The 23804-nt window shown below is 38.7% G+C and overlaps 1 protein-coding gene across 1 annotated transcript in view; it reads left to right on the plus strand.

The window, feature by feature from the left end:
- The window catches only part of LOC134662394 (spondin-1), a 33830-nt gene that overhangs the window by 2913 nt on the left and 7113 nt on the right, over positions 1 to 23804 (plus strand). Inside the window, exons 3-13 of the mRNA XM_063518608.1 lie at positions 618 to 786; positions 13420 to 13526; positions 14249 to 14394; positions 15024 to 15147; positions 15860 to 16014; positions 16846 to 17024; positions 17185 to 17315; positions 17938 to 18157; positions 18945 to 19116; positions 20358 to 20548; positions 22875 to 23129. Coding sequence (XP_063374678.1) covers positions 618 to 786; positions 13420 to 13526; positions 14249 to 14394; positions 15024 to 15147; positions 15860 to 16014; positions 16846 to 17024; positions 17185 to 17315; positions 17938 to 18157; positions 18945 to 19116; positions 20358 to 20548; positions 22875 to 23129 — 1849 coding nt within the window. The remainder of the gene's footprint in view (positions 1 to 617; positions 787 to 13419; positions 13527 to 14248; positions 14395 to 15023; positions 15148 to 15859; positions 16015 to 16845; positions 17025 to 17184; positions 17316 to 17937; positions 18158 to 18944; positions 19117 to 20357; positions 20549 to 22874; positions 23130 to 23804) is intronic.

Genomic DNA, 23804 nt, shown 5'->3' on the forward strand with positions numbered 1-23804 from the left:
ATAATTTTTTCCATCGTACTTTCTCGGAATCGTTCGTATTTGTCATGTTACTTCAGTGAACCTCTGTACTTTTTGTACAGAGACTGACTAAAATAGCAAGACACGTTCGTACGTTTTCGTGAAAATACGATGGAAAATAATTACTTATGCACTACAACTTATTGATTTGCCTTGTAAGTTTTAACTCATGGATCATACAAATTTGATTTGAAGCCTTATTTGCGGAAATTGACCAGTTCTTTGTTAGATTAGAATGCGCTTTAATGAGCTACATTACTACCTAATCAATAAACTTTACCTATATTTTGAAACTGACCGACACAAAAGAAACTCTGTTCTAATTAAATATGGGTTAAATTACAATAAAGGTATTAATACAATGGGTAGGACAGTCGACCTTAGGAGGTTAAGCTCGCTATATGTAGGCCAATTCGAACACTGATATCTACATATGATACTATCATTTACCTACCTAGTATGTACATGTATTGGCCCGAGCGAGATGCACGGACGAATGCTAACAAAATTACATCATTTTGTCATCAAAGTTTGAACTAGAACCGAACTAATATTGATGATCTAGTTTATGTGAGGATTGTGTTGTGATATTGTTATAGATGCCGATGTTAGCAGCGACTGTGTGTCTGGCGCTGGCCCTGGCGCTGGGGCGGGCCTGCGAGCTGCGGCCCTCCGGCGGCGTGGCGCAGAAGTCTCCGGGAGACAACTTCTACCGGCTACTCGTCAACGGCGAGGTGGAGCGCTACGCCCCCGGAAAGCGCTATGTCGGTGAGTGTACTGAGTGGCCCCTCGCGTGGCGAGGTGGGTGATTAGTGTGGCGTGGTGAAGTCTCCGGTGGAACAGTCTCATCTGAAGATGGGTAGGTATTTCAAAACTCGAGCGTACAACTTACTTACGGTTTGCCACTTTTACAGCCTCAGTTGTCGTTGGGCGGTAACTGGCAGTAGATTTATTTACATTTGGAACTGGCAGTCACTGTCAGATGGAAAGGATTTGCGGGCCGGCATTCCTATAGAGGCAGCCATCAGTAGTGAATCTCTGTATTCATCATCATTCGCTTGCCCTTATCCCATTCACTTGGGATCGGCGCAGCATGTATTTATCTTCCCTGCCTCTCTGTCGCCCCGGGCGACTCACTCGCGTTCGTTTCATATCATCTCTCAAACAGTCCATCCATCTTTTTTATAATACGCCGGTAGCATACAGCCCGCCTGATGGTAAGCAGTCTCCGTAGCCTATGTACGCCTGCAACTCGAGAGGAGTTACATCCCCGATGCCGACCCTAACACTCCGCACCCTCGTTGAGTTCTGGCAACCTTACTCACAGACAGGAACACAGCACTATGAGTAGGTAGTGTTATTTGGCTGCGATTTTTTGTAATGTGGAGGTACTTCCCCAGTTGGGCTTTAGATATCCACCTTTACCTCGGTTTTCCTTTTACTCTTACTTCCCTCCACATTCATTCGTAATACCTCTCTCGTCGCATGGCGATCCCTAGTGGTGTGATGTCTATATTGTAGCTAATAAATAAGTGAAAAAATATATGAAAGTATGATCATTGCATATTTGACGACGCCCTCCCCGTTAGGTCGTCTCTCTTTAATGCAATACTACCGTAACGTTAAATATTTAGGTACCTCGTTAAAAATAGTACTATAACGTAATGGACCCTATAATGGACGTGGAACCGGTAATGGGACATAAAACCACAAATCCTCTAAAATAAGTATGTAAAAGTAGTTTATAAACACTGGCAATATTTTACCATAAATAAGAGTCATAGAGCTGTTTAAGTTTGACTTTTTATTAATTTCGGTTAATTTTTAAGAAATTGGCGCCAACCCAAAAGTTGTCGTGTCACTGGAAAAAATAACCAGTAAGAATTCTTAACAACTTCGCTAAGAGAGGTGAGTTCATATATTAAATTGTAATTAATTATAACTTGGTGTAAACTAGAATGTGTTTTGTTAATTGCATTTACCATGAGATAAGGTATACAACACATTATGTTGTGACTCTAGAGATGTATAAAAAATATTAGTATTTTGCCCAATCCCATTATAGGAGCTGTAAAACTGCATACCTCCTATGATGGGATAATTTACATAATGATGCTTGCCATGGCGTAATTTCATGTTTAAACAATACAGAAGTATAATGTAGTTACTCGTACGAACTATGTCAGGAGGTCTTCTCGGACTTCGGATAAATTAATATCGTTTTTACAAAATTTTATTTAACTTGCCCTGTTAGTTTGTATACAGGGTGGATTTTCTTTTTGGGTCAGTGAGGGTAGCTACCAGATCCCGTGCTGCGACGAGAAAACGGTCTTAGAAAACCTTCCCTCGATTTCAAATTAATGAAGATTGGCTTTTACAGATTTTGGAAAAAACATACAGGGTGCGAGAAAAAGGTAATTTTTGACAATCTTTTTTTTGATGCCAATCGATCCCATTCCTATTGAGGATCAAAAGCTTGTATGGAGCTAAAAAAAATTCCGGCTAGAAAAGCCACAAATCGAGGAAAACTTTTCCCATACAATTTGTATGAAAATCAAAACTTTTATTTTTCACATGCTATTTTTCTATGACAATTGATTCCATTCTTATCTAGTATCAATAGTTTCTTTGGGGTCAACTTACGATAATGTACTAAAAAGCCACAAATTAATAAAAACTTTTTCCATTGACCCCAAAAAAACTATTGATACTGGATAGGAATGGAATCGATTGGCATACAAAAATAGCATGTGAAAAATATAAGTTTTCATTTTCATACAAATTGTATGGGAAATGTTTTCCTCGATTTGTGGCTTTTCTAGCCGGAATTTTTTTTTGTTCCATACAAGCTTTTGATCCTCAATAGGAATGGGATCGATTGGCATCAAAAAAAAAGTTTGTCAAAAATTACCTTTTCCTCGCACCCTGTATGTTTTTTCCAAAATCTGTAAAAGCCAATCTTCATTAATTTGAAATCGAGGGAAGGTCTTCTAAGACCGTTTTCTCGTAGCAGCACGGGATCTGGTAGCTGCCCTCACTGACCCAAAAAGAAAATCCATCCTGTATTAGTTAGTGTGGTTCAAATCTTGGAAATGGCATTTGAGCCACTTTCGGATTTCCGATTGAGTTGAAATTTTGGATACGTATGCAAATCGGATGACAATGCAATCGGGTGACAAAAATGACTAATAACTAGGGCCTTATTCGACATGCCAATTTTGACGTCGCATGTTGAAGTTCATTTGAATCTGAACTATCGTGGGTTGTCGAATAGGTAAAGATCATTATCTGTCAGTGAATCTCATGTAAACAAATCATTTCATCGCTAGACTTGATTGTCTATTGGCATGGCCGCCATGTTTGGATTTATGACATTTAAAAGGGGATTCTATGGCATAGAGTAAACTGCATTTCTATTTTCTATAGTTTTTTGATTCCTCTACTCGACGCAAGATGGAGTTAACAGTCAAATCTTGATCTTGGCGTTATAAAAATAAACCGCAAGAACATGACATGCAGTTGCGTTGGTGTAGATCTATCATGAAAACGAATATATGACAATTGTCCAGAATTAAAAAAAACTTGACAATAAACATACAGCAATACATATACCACTAAATGTCAAAAAGAAAACAGATTTATTATAATTACTAGGTAACAAATTATATATAAAGTTTAAATTTTAAACCAATCGTCGTGGTTCTTAGCAATGAACTTCTTGTAACTTGTGTGAAAAATATCATTTGATATTACACCAATTACTTTATGGTGAAGTAGGTAAAATATCATGAGTCATGAGGAAGACGGAGTAGCCAGTAGCCACAATAAGCTATATTTTTGTCCTCTGGGTTAGATGGCAGTGAAATAGGGAGAGATAGTGAAGAATGCGGCAAAATAAGCATTTATTGTGTTGTTAGTAGTTAGTAGACTAGTTTTTTTTTTCTAAAAATGAAAATTGACGCAACAGCAAGCTCATAGCCCCCTATGAGCCAGTCTATTAGGTGCAGGCTTAAGGGCTAATCCCGGGGGAAGCGGAGCGTCGGCGACTAGCTGGTGCATCTGCTTATTAACCTCTTCTCACTTTTACCTCAGGTCCTTTGATTAATAAATTAAGGTAAAATTCGTAAGAACTAGTGCCTGTGTCATATTCTAAATTGGACGCTATGCCTAATTAGTTGTTATAAATTAAATAAAATAATTATTTATTTAATTAAATTTATAACAACGCAACGTGGGGTTATTCATGATGAATTTTAATGGCTTATATAAGACAGCGGTCGTATATTGCCTTAGAAATTTGGATTTTGTCAGTTTGAATGAACAGCAAACTGGAGACATTGAGATTAATTTTAAACTTATTATTTTAGGTGTTCGTAAGAAATAAGGTATTGACAGACATTGACGGAAAATCGCGAAAACCCGGCCAGGTGCGTCGGACCACGCAAAACGGAGGAGGATTCCATACTTACTTCTTCTACCATGTATCCATATGCCAAAATAGCAACAAAAAAGCCGAACAAAAATACCGTTTCTTCGCAGCACTAGATTTCAGTCCTTTTTTTAGAAAAGTAATATGTTTAGGTACATAATATATATATGTAAGTAATTTTGTTATGTGAAACTTATATGTTGTGTTACGAGACTTACGAGTAGGTAACTTTAAACTTTAACAGCCTAACAGATCCCAATAAGGCCTAGTTTACCCTCTGGGTTGGAAGGTCAGATGGCAGTTGCTTTCGGAAAAACTAGTGCCTACGTCAATCCTTGGGATTAATTGTCAAGAGAACAATAGGTTCTTATGATCCGTGGCAAAATCGAGATAACGCGAGGAAGAATAACTTTGTCACAAGAATATTTGGCCAAATATAAATCCTTATTTTAATACTCTCGTGTATTTGACCTACCTACTCGTATTGAGTCGTATTTTGCCACCTAGTAGCCTCGAATTGGTTGTTATATGTGGCTTTCCATAAATTAAGGGTCCTTATGCTTCAATAAGGACGTTTTCATGGGGTCCCGTTGTTTCCCATAAAGTTTTAAGTCATAATGTATTGTTTGTCATATTATCATTACTCATAAAACTGAAACCGTTAACATTTCAAGATTTTAGTTAGGTTATCCTATAGATAGGTTAGGTTAGGTTAGATTTGTTTTATGGCAATCCTGAAAAGTGACGCGTTTCTGAACTAAATGAATTATGACTAACGAAAATTCGAGCAAACAATACATTATGGCTTAAAACTATTTGGGAAACAATAGAGACCCCGTTTTCATCTGAAGTTGCAATAGAAATTGAAAAAGCCACATTTTTTCAAGCTTTTACTTAGTTTTATCTGTCCCGTTGGTTGTCTGTCTGTTCCAATGTGGTTCCAATCAAATCATGCAAATTAAATCCCAACAAAAACATAAATGTGAAATGAGAGCCAAGTTCAATATTGAGAATACGTGTCGTTGTTGACTCGCCGACAAAAGAATTGAGATCTATATGGGTGCCAAGTTCTGTGCTGTGTAGAAAATCCTGAAATTATAAAGGATTTGTCTTGGCTAGTTTTTAACAACAAACCAAGTTTTTGAAAAACTAACAGAAAAATATATATTACCTATATGCCTATACGTAAAAACTAGCCAAGACAAATCCTTTATAATTTCAGGATTTTCTACACAGCACAGAATTTGGCACCCATATAGATCTCAATTCTTTTGTCGGCGAGTCAACAACGACACATATTCTCAATATTGAACTTGGCTCTTATTTCACATTTATGTTTTTGTTGGGATATCATTACTTTTTGTACAGAAATTACTATAGTATTCATCATGAAAGCAGTTTGCCTAAGCTGAAAAGGAGACCCTCGCTAACGCGCGGTTAATTGTCAAAAAGTGTATACGCCTTATAGTCTACTTTCATTCCAAATATCAAGTTTCTAAGTAATCTAGAAGTGGGTTAGGTTTTTGGTCTATAAGTATGTTTTTTTCCATCGATATATCAATAATTTCCAGTTTTCAGATTTTTACCTCTATATGCACCTAATATTCTACCTTGATGCCAAATATCAAGTTTCTAAGTAATCTAGAAGTGGGTTAGGTTTTTGGTCTATAAGTATTAATTATTTTTTTTCCATCAAAATATCAATCATTTCCAATTTTCACATTTTTCCTTCTATATACACCTAATAGTCTACCTTGATGCCAAATTTCAAGTTTCTAGGTCACCTGGAAGTGGGTTAGGTTTTTGATCTATATGTCAGTCAGTCACAAAAATGCCGGTTTTTAAACGTTAATTTATCAATAACTATTTGAGCTATGTTTATGAAATAGTGTATTTTGAACAAGCTAAGGGACTTGAATACATGTGCCAAATTTCATGTGTGTAGGTTAAGTAGGTTTCAAGTTGTGAAGGGGTCAAAAGTAGCTCGAAATGGTTCGTGTAATATTACACACGGTTGCTGCGTCGCCAGTTCCTTTTTCTTTGAACTTGGCTGGACACGCTACCGCGTGTCTAGATTTGACCCACTTCTCGGGTGTTCAATGAAGCTGAAAATTTACATAAGTACATAATATGTAATATGGGTGACAATACAATATTTTTATGGTTACCATCGAGTTGATCTGATGGTGATGATACAGACAGTGGTCTTTTAAGTCTTTTTAACTTTGTGATAAAACAACGCAACTTAATTATATTTGAAAATATTTAAAGAAAAATACAGTCAGAAATTAGAAATATTGTTATCTAACCTCTCTATCACTCTTGCATATTCGAGCGATAAAGAGGCAAATAGCTGAGTTTCATTTTCGCACTTCCCGATAGGCCCCTTTGTAAACAAACCGCCTTGATGTGTCTATGTCAAATTATTAATTGTCTGTGAAAACTTGTTAAAAAAAGTTTAAAGCAAAGGCGTAGGCAAAGAGTAGTATAATATGTATATAGCTGGTCAACCAAATCTTGTCAGTAAAAAAAGGCACGAAATTCAAATCTTCCATGGGACGATATCCCTTCGCGCCTACATTTTTCAAAATAGCCGACTTTTTCTACTGTCAAGATCTGGTTGACCAAGTATACCTATATAGCGCTGGCGGTACACCGAGAAATTCAGTAAAATGCTGCAAATGATGTTAAAGGTATGAAAATCGGTACGATTGATCTTTAGAACATTTGAAACAATTTGACCCGAAGCACCAACAAATAAAAAAAACGAGAGGAGTTCTGACGTCATCTTTTTTTGTAAGGAATAAAAAAATATTGTTTAAAAACCTATCGTGTTTGGTATTAAACGAAAGGGCTTTCTGAGCCGATTCCAAACATATATCACATCATTACATTTCAGTATTTTTTTTAATTATAATATAAATAATATTTATACGGTAAAATTTTTTTTGTAAAATATACCTCTAATCTTATACCTAATATCCTCATATCTAACCCTAATAAAGCAATTTTGAAATTATATACATTTAGGTTTTTTTTTATTTTTCAATTTTACATAGTGTGATCTATGAATCTCTCAATTAAATATTTAAAAAGAAAGCATAAAATTAATATATAACGGTTTTTTTCAGAAAGTCGCTTATATCTAGGAATCTATAAGTCGTAGTAAAAATTGTCTATGTAATAATTAAGAAAGAATTAACCGAAAAAACTCACCTTTAACGTCCCCCCTTTCCCGAGTTCTCCACCCCCCACTCATCTGAACTTTTTCTTACTTAAAGCTTAGATATTACCAAAGGAACATGTAATAGTATTTTATGCAACTGTTGTTTAAGAGAGGTCAAAAAGGCGAGTGGCGTGAGTAACAATAACAACAAACAACAACCGAAAATTGTTAATAAAGACGCCACTAGTATTTTTTGACTCGGTTAAACAACGTTGCATACAATACTTTTTCTACGACCAAGCACTTACTTTGAAATGCAATGAAATAATAATAAAAATGGATGATGATGATTGTTTCATGTCCTAATGTGATAGGTTGTTCAGTGCGTGGGTTTCTTAAGGGGAACGAAAATTTCATTATTTTTGCGCTACGACGCACGGTTTAGGAGATACAGCATTATAAAGTTTTTTTTGTTTTTTTTTAATCTCTTTTTTGTGTTTTTTTTTAAATATTAATTAGGGTTTCTTACAGAGGAATGAAAATTTTAATATTTTTGCGCTACGACGCACGGTTTAGGAGATAAAACCCTATAAAAAAAATTCTTTATTTTTTTTTGTTTTTCATGTTTTCTAAATATTACTTAGGAGTTTCAAAGGGGAACGAAAATTTGATTATTTTTGTGCTACGACGCACGGTTTAGGAGATACAGCCCTATAAAGATGAAAATAATCGTACCATTAACCAAAACATGTCTATGGTTTACTCATCTGTCAGAAATGACAATTAAAATTAGGTTGGAAACAATATATTCCATACAATATTTTTTAAATGGTGATTACACGAAGTATCGTAAAAGTGCCAAAAAGATACTGCGTGTATGCACAAATATTTTTTTGGGGAATAGACTAAAGACTTGTGTTGATAACTATAAGTTAGGGGTTTAAAGGTGTGTGCACGACCCTTTAAATGACAAATAAAAGTACGGGAGTAGAAAAAGCAAGTTTCAATACTCTTATTTTACCCGAATTACATTATTACTCGTATTGAGTAATTCGGCAGGGCTATTATTACACTTTGTAAAATTGAAAAATTAAAAAAAAAACCTAAATGTAAATAATTTCAAAATTGCTTTATTAGGGTTAGATATGAGGATATTAGGGATAATTTGAGGTATATTTTACAAAAAAAAAATATGGTATTGTATCTGGAGAAGCCCAAACTTGGTATGTTTTGAAAACTATTTTTATTATAATTTAAACAAAATGACTGAAATGTAACTATGTGATATATTTTTAGCATTGGCTCAGAAAGCCCTTTCGTTTAATACCATACACGATAGGTTTCTAAACATTTTTTTTTTATTTCATACAAAAAAACATGACGTCATAACTCCTCTCGTTTTTTTTTATTTGTTGGCGCTTCGGGTCAAATTGTTTCAAATGTCCTAAAGATCAATCGTACCGATTTTCAGACCTTTAACACCATTTGCAGCATTTTACTGATTTTCGCGGTGTACCGTCAGCGCTAGAAGTGGGCAGCAAAGAGTAGTATAATATATATATATATATACTCTCCCGGCCGATTTCGACCACGGCGACTGTTTTAACTCCGCTGCTGAAGACAGGACAGTCGGCAGTCAACGTTTGTTCCTAATAAATATAACATTGATGAATCAAGGCGGTTTGTTTAAAGAGGGCCTGCCGCGAAACCAATTTCGTTATCTGCCACCATTAAATTTCGCTCGTATATGCAAGAGTGATAGAGAGGCAGATAACGAAATTTCCCCCACCCCCCTTTGGATGGTTCTTGTTTGAGTTATAATGTCACTGTATTGAGGACTCAACCTTTCCATTTTTAAAGTGTTTTTATATCGACATGACACTGGCTACTGTAGTAAATGCCAAAAAAGAAAAAAAAACGCTGTCATAGTAACGAAAATAATAAACACGTCAATCGAAATAAACAACGTAATATCCAAGAAAAATTGCAAAATAGTATATGATAAATATGTAAAACATCATTAATTATCGAATTAAGATTACATACAACTTTGTGTAAAAAAAATTGAGGCAATTATACAGCCCGATTATACGGGTTACATTTCGAAAAAGATGATGATCTTGGAAAGAAGAGTAAATATACATAGGTGAACATAATGGTGAACAAAGGTATAGTAAAATAGGTAGGGACATAATTCAGGGTTTGCTTGTCTGGTCCACGCATGCTGTACCTATCACGACCACGGCACGGCCGTCTCCTGCTAACTTTTCGCTATAATAGTAAAATCATAGGTCTAATACCTATGATTTTAATATTATAGCGAACAATATTTCATGTTCATGATCTCGAATTTAAGACTTTAGCTTAGATTTATGGCGTGCGGCCTAGCGCGCGTTGCCTCTATGAGGAGCTGTCAAAGCGCTTTATATCTGTATGCTTTTGATGATGCGGATCAGCATTCTTATCCAGCGGGGCAAGCGGCCAGCCTGCAGAAGGGCACCCTACCGCACTTGGTAGGTCACTACACTCACTACCAGGATTTAGGGCTAATAATTTATTTATAAGTTTTTAATACCTTTAAACGAGCAATTCTTGTATATTTATTTATTTATTTATATGTACCTATAATATATTTCGGGGATCTCGGGAACGGCTCTAAACGGATTTAGATGAAATTTGCTATATGGAGGTTTACGGGGGCGCAAAATCGATCTAGCTAGGTTTTATCTCTGGGAAAACGCGCATTTTTGGGTTATTATATGTTTCCAGAGCAAAACTCGGTCTCCCAGACATTAAGTTTTTAATTTAAGTGTTTTTATCATGTTTCATATTTAAACTTACAGATGTGAATCACCAGCAGAGTTTTTGGAGAGGTGTGGTTTTCTTATTTCCTGTTACCAACCTGAAACACCATACCTACCTAAATATCAGAAAATAATAAAGTGAAGAAAATTAAATAAAGTTGAATGCTTAAAAACTTTAATGTTTTATTAAAATTAAACGAAAAAAAATGTGTAAACTGAAATAGATCAATTTTTTTATTTGTAGTTGAATAACATATATGTATTTAATCTCCTTTAATTAAAAATCATCTCTGAGTAGATACATATTAAACAATAGGTACTTTTAGGTCTTGGTAGTAATGTTAGGTCTTATGACCTACTGTATTTGACTATAGTATTACTTACCAAGACCGGAGCCTGACCTGTCAGTCGCCAACTATTTTGATGCTCTTTGTAGGTAGCATCAAAATAGTTGGTGACTGACAAAGTTACCAAGTTACTAAGGTAGTAGGTACCTATATAGTAGGTAGCAGTAGCGCAATATTTAGTCAAAATATTTTGACTAATTTAGATTATTTTTATGCCAAAAAAGTAATACAAGCTATTCATAATCCACTTAGTAATAAAATACGGACTTTTCTGAATATGTGGTTTACGAAATGTGTTAAGGTACAACTTGTGGTTTATTAACGTGGTTTAGAAATAGGCAGCTTGAGTTGAGAGAGGTGATGAGTAAATTGTTTCATTTTTTTACAATTTTGAGCGTTTATAGGAGAATGTGTGGAGCAAGCATTATTTGACGTGTAGGTGTGGGTTCAACAAAAAGATCGCTTGTCAATAAGGCATTCTTGCTGTTAAAATTCAATTATTAATAGCCTTTATCGACCATCAGCAATGTAGTCCCTTTTTGATTGATGGAAATTGTCACGTAAGTTCCACTACTCGCCGCCGCATCGCCTACAGCGCATTCGTTGGTCTATCGCTCACAAGATGTCATTAATTCATGTAAACTTACGTACTGAAAAAAAAAAAGTTTTACTCTTTGCTATAAATTACCCTTTCGCACGTCAAAAATTCCAAGATGGTGCCGAAGGTCATAGAGAACCAAGTCTACCTTTGGAATCATTACTTGTCAAAATTTGACATTAGCAATCCACAGTTAGGTGACAACCAAACCAAACCATTATAAACCTTAAAGTAATAATAAAACAAAGTTGTTTTTTGTTAAATTATTGTTTGTACCAAATGAACTTCAGCACTTGATGAACTTCAAATGAACTTCAACAGTTGAATTTCAAATGACGCGAAATTTGACAGTTGCACATGTCGAATAGGGGCCCTAGTTTTTTGCCAAAAACTTATTCCCTATTCCAATATCTTATACTGATAGGGTATGCCCATTATAGGGGGCCCATTACTGGATCCACGTCCATTACCGGGGTTCCATTACTGGAGCTTTGGTGTCCATGACTGGAGAAAAAAACCATACTTTTAATTTATTAATTATGTGGAAACTAACTGCAGTATCTTTGATACAACACGCCTGAAACATGAAAGAAGGATAGGATATTCATCTTTTAACAAGCTAAGCGGTAGAACTTTTACATGTATCAGGGAAATATCACAAATACTCAAAATTTCCTCTTAAATGTCCCATGACTGGTGCCGTTACTATAGTTAAGTTATTTTCGTTTTCTTAAGGTTTCGTTGTGTAATTAATTTATAAATTATACCTAATATGTTATATAAACACGCGTACAAGGCTCGAAAGTGCATAAACAGACTCAATGTCTATTGTTTCGCAGTAGTTTTCGCAGTAGAACAAGAGCGTTGTGTGAACTCGTGTCTCGTTGTATAATCTGCACAAAATACACATACACATGTGTAAGTATTTAGTACGTGGGCGTGCGAAACCCTTATCGCTGCGGCACTGTCGTTTAACTGAAAAAAGACATAAGTAACATATGTGTTTGGCATATCAAAATAAACTTATGTTAGTCTATAAAGTTAGGTAGGTAGAAATTTGTTACACGTTTGCGATGATTATATTAATGGTGTGTATCGAGTTTGAGACAACCAATGCAATGCTATGTTTTCAAACGAAACATTAGCTCGTTTAACTTTGATGAAGCAGACAGGCGTCACAAACTACTTAGCTCGAAACAAGCAAATTAATTGTATAGTCAAGTGTAAAAATATGGGCGCATTCAACTTACCGTAAAACAGGGTGAGTATATAGGTTTCGCGGGCAGAGGTGGGTTATGAATGGGGAGAGAAGGTTTGAAAGGGGGGTGAGAAGGGATTTTAAGGCTACTGCTACAAAAATAATGTATTCCAATTTAAAATGGAGCTATAGTAATACGCATAATAAAAAAAAAATCGATCCAACAATCTTCCAAAATCACCTTTGTATGAAAACCCCCTCACCCCAAATACGAGGCACTACGGGGTGAGGTGGGTTTTCCTCTTTATCGTCAAAGTTATGAAATGGAACTACCCAAAATAAAATAAAAACTAAAATACAAACGTCCGGAACACTTATTATATACACCATTCAGTTTTCATATGTAAAAATAAAATGTTATAGAGGTTTGAGTTTTGACCCTACTCATCCCATTTTACGGTACCCAAAAAGTTCGTAATTCGCTGACATAAGAGCTTTTGGACATATTTTTGAGTGAGTGCTGGTGAGTGCATCCATATTTTTACACTTGACTGCACGTGGTGTCTTTGTCACATGGTCCTTATACACTCGTCAATATGTAGGTAATACAAGTCTAATACTCGTATGTATGTGACTGAAACACTAACATTGTTATCAACCTACTACCTATTTAATCAGTAGGCACGAGTACATACACTAAATTTGACTCTATTTTTGAGTGTACGTACTACTTACTGCGGTCCAACTTTTATTATCGATGTATTTTGAATGATGTTCTTGCAGAATTTAAATAATATTTATCATATCTTTATGTATTACCATTTTTGCATCCTCAAACAGAATCTCCTTACATTTCCAGTGACCCTGGTGGGATCGCGTACCCACGACGTGGTACAGCAGTTCACCAAGTTCCAGCTCACGCTGGATCCACTGGATCCTGCGGCCCCAAGGTCCCCGGCGCGCCAGGTATTTCCATCTATGTAAATATCATCATTTGGACCAGCAGTTCACCAAGTTCCAGCTCACCCTGGACCCGCTGGACTCCGCGGCTCAACTGGCTCAAGGTCCAAGGCGCGCGAGGCCAGATTTTCCGTGTAAGATTATGGTAAGACGAACTAAAGCTGGACTCTACTTCGCGTAGGATTCATGGAAAGGGATAAGAAAATTAGGAATAGCGTAATTCCAGTACCTAATACGTTACGATAAACTCTTGCTTCCTAAATGCTCCACTACAGCTAGATTGTATGAGCTTTACACAGGTTAGCCCAAAAATACGTTGACATTTTTCTTACTGCCGTATATTGTTCACAATTTTACAAAAGTTTGCGTGTGTGTAAGCTAAAGGAAAATATTTTGAAGATAATACGAATTGTTCTAGTTAAATGATAGTAGTTTTAATTTTAATTAAATTTTGTATGAGACGTGTAAACTAAGTAACAAAAATATTCCTATGAAATATGAATTCATCGCCAACGAATTTTTAGGCCATTCTGTACGATAGGACATAGTAACGAACGAGTCTGTTACTTTACTGCAGTTCTCCTTAGCTTAATTCTATCTCAAAACGCTAGTAGCGGTAGATATGAAACAGCCCCAGATGCCTTAAGTCAAAATTTTAAGCTTCAGAGTTACTAGGTACTTCTTCTTACTACTTCTATTTATCTCCTGCACATTTGGAATGTTGTCAGGGCCAGTTCCAGCTGTTCGCGGACACGCTGTCGAGGTTCGACGAGGAGTGCATCAACTCGGTGGTGGAGGCCGACGACCTGCCCAAGACCGAGGTGCAGGTCATGTGGAAAGCCCCGCCTCCAGGTTCTGGATGTGTTCTCATCAAGTAAGTTCAGACATTGCTACTCGTACTTAACTTCTTTATATTGTATACAGGTGGCTAACGCGCAGATGAATCGCCTGATGGTAAGCGATTACTGGCGCCCATAAACACCAGAGGGGTTGTAATTTCGCTGCCGGAATGTAAGATGGGATTCTCTGTTCTTGAAGGTTTGAAGCTTATCGGTCCGGAAATGCCGTAGGCGACAGTTCATTCCAAACTTTAGCTGTCTTGTGCTGTTCATACGTCACATCCTTTCGATTTAGGAATACGAATATCTTCCATATTATCGCTTCACTTTGTTTAGAACAGTATTTTTTTACCGGTACACCACTGGTGGTCCTTGGGAGCACCTGAAGGCGTTCGCAAATTAATAAACAGGACATAATGTTGATAATAAGTCAAACTTTTTTTAAGTAGTCCCTTTATCGTTGAAGGTTTAAGAACCACTAGTTTACGCCATGCTACGCTAAGAGGGCCTATGTCCAAAATGACCGAAATCATTAGCGACTTATGGATGCAGATCTGCACGCCGCTGCTATGTGCGAGCGGGACCGATGGATACGTGCATAGCGCTGTGTCTCTCACACACCAAAGCGTATTTTTGTGGTTTACATTTTGATTGTGCCTTTTAGAGCGATGGTGTACGAGAACTCGAGCCGTTGGTTCGCGGAGGACGGCCAGCTGACGAAGAGAGTTTGCGAGGATACCACCCTAACATCTTCAGATTGCTGCGCTTGCGATGAAGCTAAATACAAGGTAGGTAGGTAGGTAGGTCAGGTAGGTAAGATGAACCTAGCTTTCATCTTTCAGCTTTCATCTAAATACCTTCACTTGTTTAATGATTGAATGAGAACGATATTCCGTATGTGAATATTTTGACACAAAAGTCAGATTTTTTCACTACTTAGGTGAAACTGGATTTTGGAACTTTTTATTATAAAATTATTTAAGTCCGGACTTTCCCTATATAGGTGTTTTTAGAAACATGTTATCCATGATAGGTACGTGACTTTTCATATTTTACATAAATGTTTATAAACTTTTACCCCCTTATTTATAAAACTTTAGCATTCAGAACTCTATTAAACATTGTCCCTTCCTAACAAAAACAATTGTCGAAATGACAGATAGGGACAAACGAATACCAATGGTTTGTTAGACTTGACAGACGTTTTATGAATAACGACATTAGTCGTAAAGTCCTCAGTTTGAAGGTATCGTGTTCCGCTAGTTCCGCTACCCTCTTTGCACTCACTGCGTCACTCATGAAAAATGTCATCATAGTTATAGCTAAGGCAACACATTTAAAGTATTTAAACTGGATCTGGACGAGATCGCTTTATAGCGATAAGTCCGCCTGTTGTTACCTACTCATTTAAGTCCTGTCTTTATCTGTAGTATGAACTTTTCTTTAGTAGTGCATGATAAAGAATGTTATTATTATGAAACATTTCTTGTTCATCAATAGATGGTGTTCGAGGGGCTGTGGTCTGCGCAGACGCACCCGAAGGACTTCCCGACGCAGGCGCTGTGGCTCACGCATTTCTCCGACGTGATCGGCGCCACGCACCACAAGAACTTCACCTTCTGGGGCGAGGGGCAGATCGCTTCCGATGGCTTCAGGTATCATTATTGACGTGGTTAAGTGTAGGGCCTGAGTGGACGCTCGAGTTGGGCGTGCAGCGGGGCGGAGCGCGCGGCGTGCATGTTAAACAAATGCAAGCGTATAGGAGCGGCCTTAGTGCACGCTGCTCAAATCACTTGGGAGCTCGACGCCACGCTGCACGCCCCGCCGAACGCTCCGCTTCGAGCGTCCACTCAGGCCTTACACTAAGAGTATGAGAACAGATGCGTTTGCGCACTGCATCTATAAACCTACCTGTAAAAATTATATGATCCTTGGAATAATTATTAGTCTCCTGACTAGTTACGCAGCTACGGCAATAAGAGACGCTGTTTATGGGTTTGACATTATTCAAGATCAATTAATATACCCGCACCTAGTTTAGATATTCATACAATTTACTGAATTATATTAGTAGCATACCTCAGTACAATGTTTATTTTTTGTAAGCATTATTTGTGTAGTGTTTTTGTGGAACATATTATACCTATACCCTAGCACCTCACTTTAAATAAGTAAATAAATAATTTGGTACATAGGTAAGTAGGTAGGTACCTAGGTACTCATAAAAAGTAGGTATAGCTGGTCAACCAAATCTTGTCAGTAAAAAAAGGCGCGAAATTCAAATTTTCTATGGGACGATGTCTCTTCGCGTCTACATTTTTCAAATTTGCCGACTTTTTCTACTGTCAAGATCTGGTTGACCAAATATATATGATATATATATATATAAACTATTAGATAACATACAGCTATCATCATCAAAAACTCTCATTTACCATGGATTCTGCTCAATTGATATGGATTCAGGGAATCTCGGGTTGTTCCAGGTCTTTAGCCGAGTGGGGCTCCGTGGGGCTGATGGAGCGCGAGCTGCGGCAGCAGGGCAAGCAGCTGCGCTCCATCCTGAAGGCGCAGGGGCTGTGGCACCCGAGGGTCAACTCCAACACGACCGCCAACTTCGTGGTCGACAGGAAGCGGAGCTACCTCTCTCTGGCTTCTATGTTTGGTATGAAAATTCTTGACATTTTGTACCATTATTTACAAGATAAACGAATTTTAAAATACTTAACTGGGTGGATCAATCTATCAAATCTATCAATCTTCTAAAATCTAGAAAATATTGTTATTCATACATAAAATAAGTGTACTTAATGTTTTGTTGGAAGGTCCGTCTCCTGACTGGGTGGTGGGAGTGAGCGGTCTGAGCTTGTGCCTGAAAGACTGCACTTGGGAGGAGTCTAAAGTCGTCGACCTCTTTCCGTACGATGCGGGTACTGATAACGGCATAACATATATGGTAAGTATTAGCCATTAGCGGGTACATATTAGATAAAATATATAAAGTAAAAAGAGATACGACTGGAATTCATGCAGTTATAATGCCTAAATTCAAAATACATAATGGTCAAACTATATAACGGCAATTATTTTGCTCGCGTTTTGATCAGAATTAAAGCTAATACTCTCCTCTTCGCTTCACTCGTTGTCACTCTAATTTAATTGACAAGCTTGCGAACAATATTTAATACTTTGAAATTCAAGGTTATTCAGAATCATTGAACATTTCAAAATGTAGCTTCTTTCAAGGCCTAAAGCGGGCAGTCGACAAGCATCCAGCATTCTATGCTGTGGCTGATTCTTGTCTTACATTGATAGATTTGGCCGAATTGGCCGCCAAGCACGATTGATTGTTACGCAGATTTGACGGATAATAGAGCTATTTGTGCAACAAAAGAGCGATAGTTTATAAAAATCACAAATCAAGTATAATTATTTCTTCGAGCGCTTAAGTATTAAGTCCCGAGCAAGCGAAACATAGGTAAAAATTTAGTTTCACGCTCGCAGCAAAATAAAATTTTTCTCACTGTCATGAAACAGTGAAATACCCTTGTACGAGTTGCTAAGGTTTTCTTTCCCAGTCGCCGAACGCCGAGACCCGTCCCAAAGAGCGCATGTACCGCATCACCCCCATGTACCCCGAGGACCCGCGCGCGCCGTTCTACAACCCGGGCGGGAGGATCGCTCCCATGGCGCGCCTCTACCTCGCGAGGGAGAAGCTCATACCGCGCAGCTGCGACGAGGAGGTGCTGCAGACCCTCGTGGCTGAGGAGTCGGATGACACGCAGTCCGCTAACAAACGTACGCTTGCCAACATTACATTTCTAAGTAATACCTAAGTAGGGACTTTAAAAAAACTTTTTTCATGTTTGACGATCCTTTTGTGAAATTCTTAAATTTGTGTTAAATTTGATTTGTATAATAATCCAATATTATTATGGAATAATAACATCAATAAATTGCTCTGATAATTAGCTTAAGATAATTTATAAGTATGTTACGATTCATAAGTGCTTGTTGCTAGGCCTACATGAAGGCGGAGATACGGGGGGGGGGATATTTTCTTAAATCATTTCTCTAAAATATGTATTACCTACGAGTTGAAATAGTTTGTTTATTACCTACATCAGCTTTTAAACACATTTTCAAACTAACAGCAATACACGTTTGCTGTTAGCAGTCCGCTAACAAACGTACGTTTGCCAACATTACATCTGTAAGTAATACCTAAGTAGGGACTTTAAAAAAACCGGTCGAGTGCGAGTCGGACTCGCGTTCCAAGGGTTCCGTACATTAAGTCCGACTCACGCTAGACTGCTTATTTTTATAGGTTTTCCCTTCATCTAAAGGTAAAGAACTATTTTGTGTATTTTATTCAAAATTTTAGACCCATTCGTTTCGGAGATATGGGGGGGGGGGGGATTATTTTCTTAAATCATTTCTCTAAAATATGTATTACCTACGAGTTGAAATAGTTTGTTTATTACCTACATCAGCTTTTAAACACATTTTCAAACTAACAGCAATACACGTTGTTAGTTTGTAAATTGCGAGCTTGTGTTGTGTAGGTAACTAATTGTGTTCGCAGCGGAGTGCGCGGTGTCGGAGTGGGGCCCTTGGTCTGCGTGCTCCGTGACCTGCGGCAAAGGCCTGCGCATGCGGACCCGCGCCTACCGCATGCCACAGAAGGCACAGATGCTCGCCTGCGAGCGCCAGCTGGTCTCCAAGGAGATGTGCGTGGCCGCGCGCCCCGAGTGCGAGTGAGTAGAGCTTGATCAACTAAAAATTGTTTATTATGCCCTAGTAGAGTCAAGATTGCGGTATAGCATAAGGTTTTGGGGAAATAGTTTTCTATATAATATAAACGGAGCCGTGATTGCCCAGAAAAGAGCAATTCGAGCAATGGTTCACATTCCTCCTTTGGGCTCATGTAGAGAGTATTTTGAAAAATTGGGTATTCTCACGGGTCCCAGCTTGTACGTCCTTATTCTTCTTACCCAATTTGTTAAAAATATAGATAAAGTTTGTACAGTTGAAGAACAGGAGTCTCGCGTAGCCACAAGGACGAAAAACATAAAGGGTAGCTTCCTTCCAAAACTTCAGGTAGCTAAACATTGCGCAAGATATCAGGCAGTCACTCTATTTAATAAGCTCCCTACTGACCTAAAAGTTATTACGGATTGGTTTTTATTTAAGCGTAAGTTAAAGTCGTTCTTATTGACTAGATGCTCCTATAGTATTGAGGAAATATTTGATAGGTCGCTAATTTAAGTTATTTATAATTGTTATTTAGTATTAGTTAAATGGTTTATTATTATAGTTATTTATAAATTGTATTTAATGTGATTTCTGACACAATGATTGTATTGTTTAAGAATAATAAATAAAGAATAAAAGAATAAAGTATGTAGCAAGCTGTATAGCAAGGGCCCCGGCAATCCCGGCATACCGTGCCACATGAAGGCGAACATTGTTCGCATGCGACCGCCAGCTGGTGTCACCCGTCCACACCCGTCCTGCATACCACAGAAGGCCCAGATGTTCGTCTGCGCGCGCCAGCAGAGAGGTATCCAAGGACGTGGTAATTCGATTCTGCCCTACAAAATGTCTACATACCTACAATTCGTCTGTCAATATCTAATGAATCAATATCATAATGTTTGAGCATTACCTTAACTAACCTTAACTGATGATATTTTCTTTGAATTAAAAATCCATTGTGTTACCCGTAGGTACCTATGTAATTTTAATTTTACATTTCAGCCCAATGTTATCTCAATTTGACAATATCATAACATCGTAATCCCATTTTGTAATCTTATAATATATTATGTTGATGTAAGCTAGATGAGCTGCATGCCACTAAGTAGCGCTCATTAATTGTTTATTCTTGTTCGGAAGTTACGAATAAACATATTCAAATACGAGAATAGGTACCTAAAGGACCTACTCGTAAAACGGCTGATATGTATAATGTAAATCAATTCGGTTATTTTTCCAGCGGCGACACTGATGTCAAAACGGACGAGTTTGACCTGGTCGCTCCGGTGGAAGAACTGGGGGGCATCTGCCAGACTTCGGAGTGGGGCGTGTGGAGCGAGTGCTCGGTCACTTGTGGAGTCGGGTTCGAAACCCGGCGAAGGCACTTCACCAACCCGATGGGGCTTAAGAAGTGCCCGCTTGTCCAAATCGGTAAATATTTAAATAAGTAATTGTTTGTATGTGCGTTTTCCAAAATAATAACAAATATACTTCATTACTCTAGAATGCACAGTGCCCAAAATCGGTCAGGAATATCATCATCATACAAGTCTATCTTATCTTATCTTATTATTTTCGGGGGCCCTTACGGATACACTTCGACCCATAGGGATCTTTTGTGCAATTACCCCCTGGAGAAGATCCGTCAGCTACTCAAGAGCTTTTCCCACCATATCCATGTGTCGGATGATGGAGCTCATGGGTAGCGTTTTAAAGTCCTTTGGTTCCAGATATCCTGCTCCAAAGTCCTTCATTCTTTGTCTGGCGAGGGCGTGACATTCACACATTAAGTGTTTCACTGTCTCTTCCTCTTCGCCACACATACGACAATCGGTGTTGTCAGAATGTCCCATCTTGGTCAGAATTCCCTTGACCCCGTAATGACCAGTGAACACCCCCGTTATGATTTGGAGTTGTCTTTTGCTAAGTTTCCAAAGCTTTTTGCTCCAGCCGGAGTCTACTCCTTGCATGAAGAGCTTTGCATGCTTTAGACCCGTCAGACTGTTCCATTCTTCCTGATGTTTGGTCTTGGCATGGTCTTTAATAGCCGTTGTGATGGTTCCCTGTGAGAGCCCCACGAATGGTTCCGGACCTATAAAGTTACTTTCAGATCCGGTTCTGGCAAGTTCATCTGCATTTTCATTGCCTATGAATCCCTCGTGCCCTGGGATCCATACCAGTTGCACTCTGTTTTGCCTTCCAAGCTGGTTCAGAGCTTGGACGCCATTATATACCAGTCTAGAGTCCACTCTGTGCGATTCAAGCGCTTTGAGTGCCGCCTGACTGTCGCTGAGTATATAGATATTCTTCCCTTGGGTTTGCCTAACTATATTCTCATGCACGCAGGCAATTATAGCGAAAGTCTCAGCTTGGAAGACAGTGGCGTAATTGCCCATGCTTATACTACTACTAAAGTCATTTGCATAAATGCCTGCTCCCGTACCAGATTCTGTCTTAGACCCATCTGTGTACCATATGATGTCGTTTTCATCAGGGATTGGTGCTTCAAGACCTTCGGTCCATTCTGCCCTTGTTGGAATTTTAACGTTAAAATTCTTATGGAATACAAACTTGGGTTGCATTTTATCGCAGCCCATGTTCGTAATCCTTTTCACGAAATTGTCGCATTCCATGTTTGTGTGCTTGGTCTTTGGCTTGCTATCGCTCCAGAGGCCTGTTAGGGCCAACCTGTGTAACGATTTCCGCGCCTCAGATTGTATCACTAGGTGTAACGGTGGAAGGTCTAGCAGTACCTCCATCGCCGCGGTTGGCGTCGTTCTAAACGCACCAGTAATAGCCATGCATGCCGTTCTTTGTATTTTCATAAGGGCATCCCTGCATGTTCTCTTTAGTGTCCTTGGCCACCATGCCAGGCATCCGTACAAGATGATTGGTCTTACCATCATGGTATAGATCCATCTTAGTACCTTGGGGTTTAGACCCCACGTTTTGCCATAAGCCGATCTACACATTCCAAACACTCTAAGTGCCTTGGTGATTGTGAGTTCGACATGCTTTCTCCAGTTCAGTTCTTTATCAAGTGTTACGCCTAGATATTTCACTTCATTGGACATTTCCAGGACCCTTCCATAAAGCTTCAGCTGCTTCATGCCATTAAGGGTCTTGATCATACAAGTCTAAGTTTCCGTTTACCGATATCACCTCAAACAGGTACCACCAACTTAACTTTAAAAACACGATCTAAAGATAGCGTCAATAGTTTTAGCTGAATCCGGCATTTAGGTGGGCTTAACTAGCCACGGAGTATATGCCACAAAGGAAGTGGCGGAGTGATGGAGGTGGAGTGGATGACGAGACAAGCTGGAGAAATGTGCTCAGCAACTGGCAAGAAATTGCACGTAATCGGGGGGATTGTAAGTCAAGTTGTTAAAAAAACCGGCCAAGTGCGAGTTGGACTCGCGCACGGAGGGTTCCGCACCATCAACAAAAAATAGAGCAAAACAAGCAAAAAAACGGTCACCCATCCAAGTACTGACCCCGCCCGACGTTGCTTAACTTCGGTCAAAAATCACGTTTGTTGTATGGGAGCCCCACTTAAATCTTTATTTTATTCTGTTTTTAGTATTTGTTGTTATAGCGGCAACAGAAATACATCATCTGTGAAAATTTCAACTGTCTAGCTATCACGGTTCGTGAGATACAGCCTGGTGACAGACGGACGGACGGACGGACGGTCCCGTTTTTACCCTTTGGGCACGGAACCCTAAAAATCGTAATAGCACCTACTTTTTGGCAGAGGAGAACCGCAAGTGTATGCAGCCCGAGTGCACAGAACGCGACACAGAGATCTCGGACCCCGCGTGCCCGACGACTGAGTGGTCGGGCTGGTCGCCGTGCTCGGCGTCGTGCGGCGCCGGCGTGTCGTTCCGGACCCGTCTCCTGCTCGTGCCGGGCGAGAGGCAGAGGGAGTGCGCAGCGAGGGTGGAGCTGATGAAACAGCGCCGCTGCCAGGAGCGGGAGTCTTGCGCTATCGACATGACGACTGCTAAACGTGAGTGATACAAATTGTAGGCTAATGTCTAGTTGAAGTTCTGAAGGTTGATGCTGGTGCCTGGCAAGCAGTGGCAGTGCGCGGCGAGGATGGAACTGATGATGAAATATCTCGAGCGAGAACGTTCCCCATATAATACAAGCGGAAAACGTTTTCGAGAATAGCACAACTCTACGCGGCGCTGCCAGTAGGAGCGGGTGACCTGCGCTATTGAAATGATTACCGCTAAACGTACCTAAGTATACTAAGTATAACAAACCGGGCCGCTACAGTAGATACTGGTTATTTTAATAGGTACATACTTAAATCTGTAACTGAAAGTCTAAGTCTCAAATCGTTAACCACAACAATACGTACAAGTGGTGCGCCTTAACGGTCGTCTGAAACAAACTACTCTATGGCAAAGTGTAATAACTTGTAATAATGTATTTGTCACCACAAATGTGACAGGTTGACATTGAGCAGTGTAGCAACAAAGTGTCGTTCATTAGCCAACTAATTTATTAGGACAAAGCGGTGACGTTGGTTGGCAGAACAAAACCCATTAACTTTGTTTTACGTCGAAATGAATACCATTATTGAAACAGGTGGGGTAAATATAATAAGACACTATTATGGTGTTCTAAAAGTTGTCTAAAAAGTCATAGGAAATGTCTCAGAATTTTCCAAATATCA

Source organism: Cydia amplana, chromosome 3, assembly GCF_948474715.1.
Source record: "Cydia amplana chromosome 3, ilCydAmpl1.1, whole genome shotgun sequence".
In the NCBI taxonomy this organism is placed as follows: Eukaryota; Metazoa; Arthropoda; class Insecta; order Lepidoptera; family Tortricidae; genus Cydia; species Cydia amplana.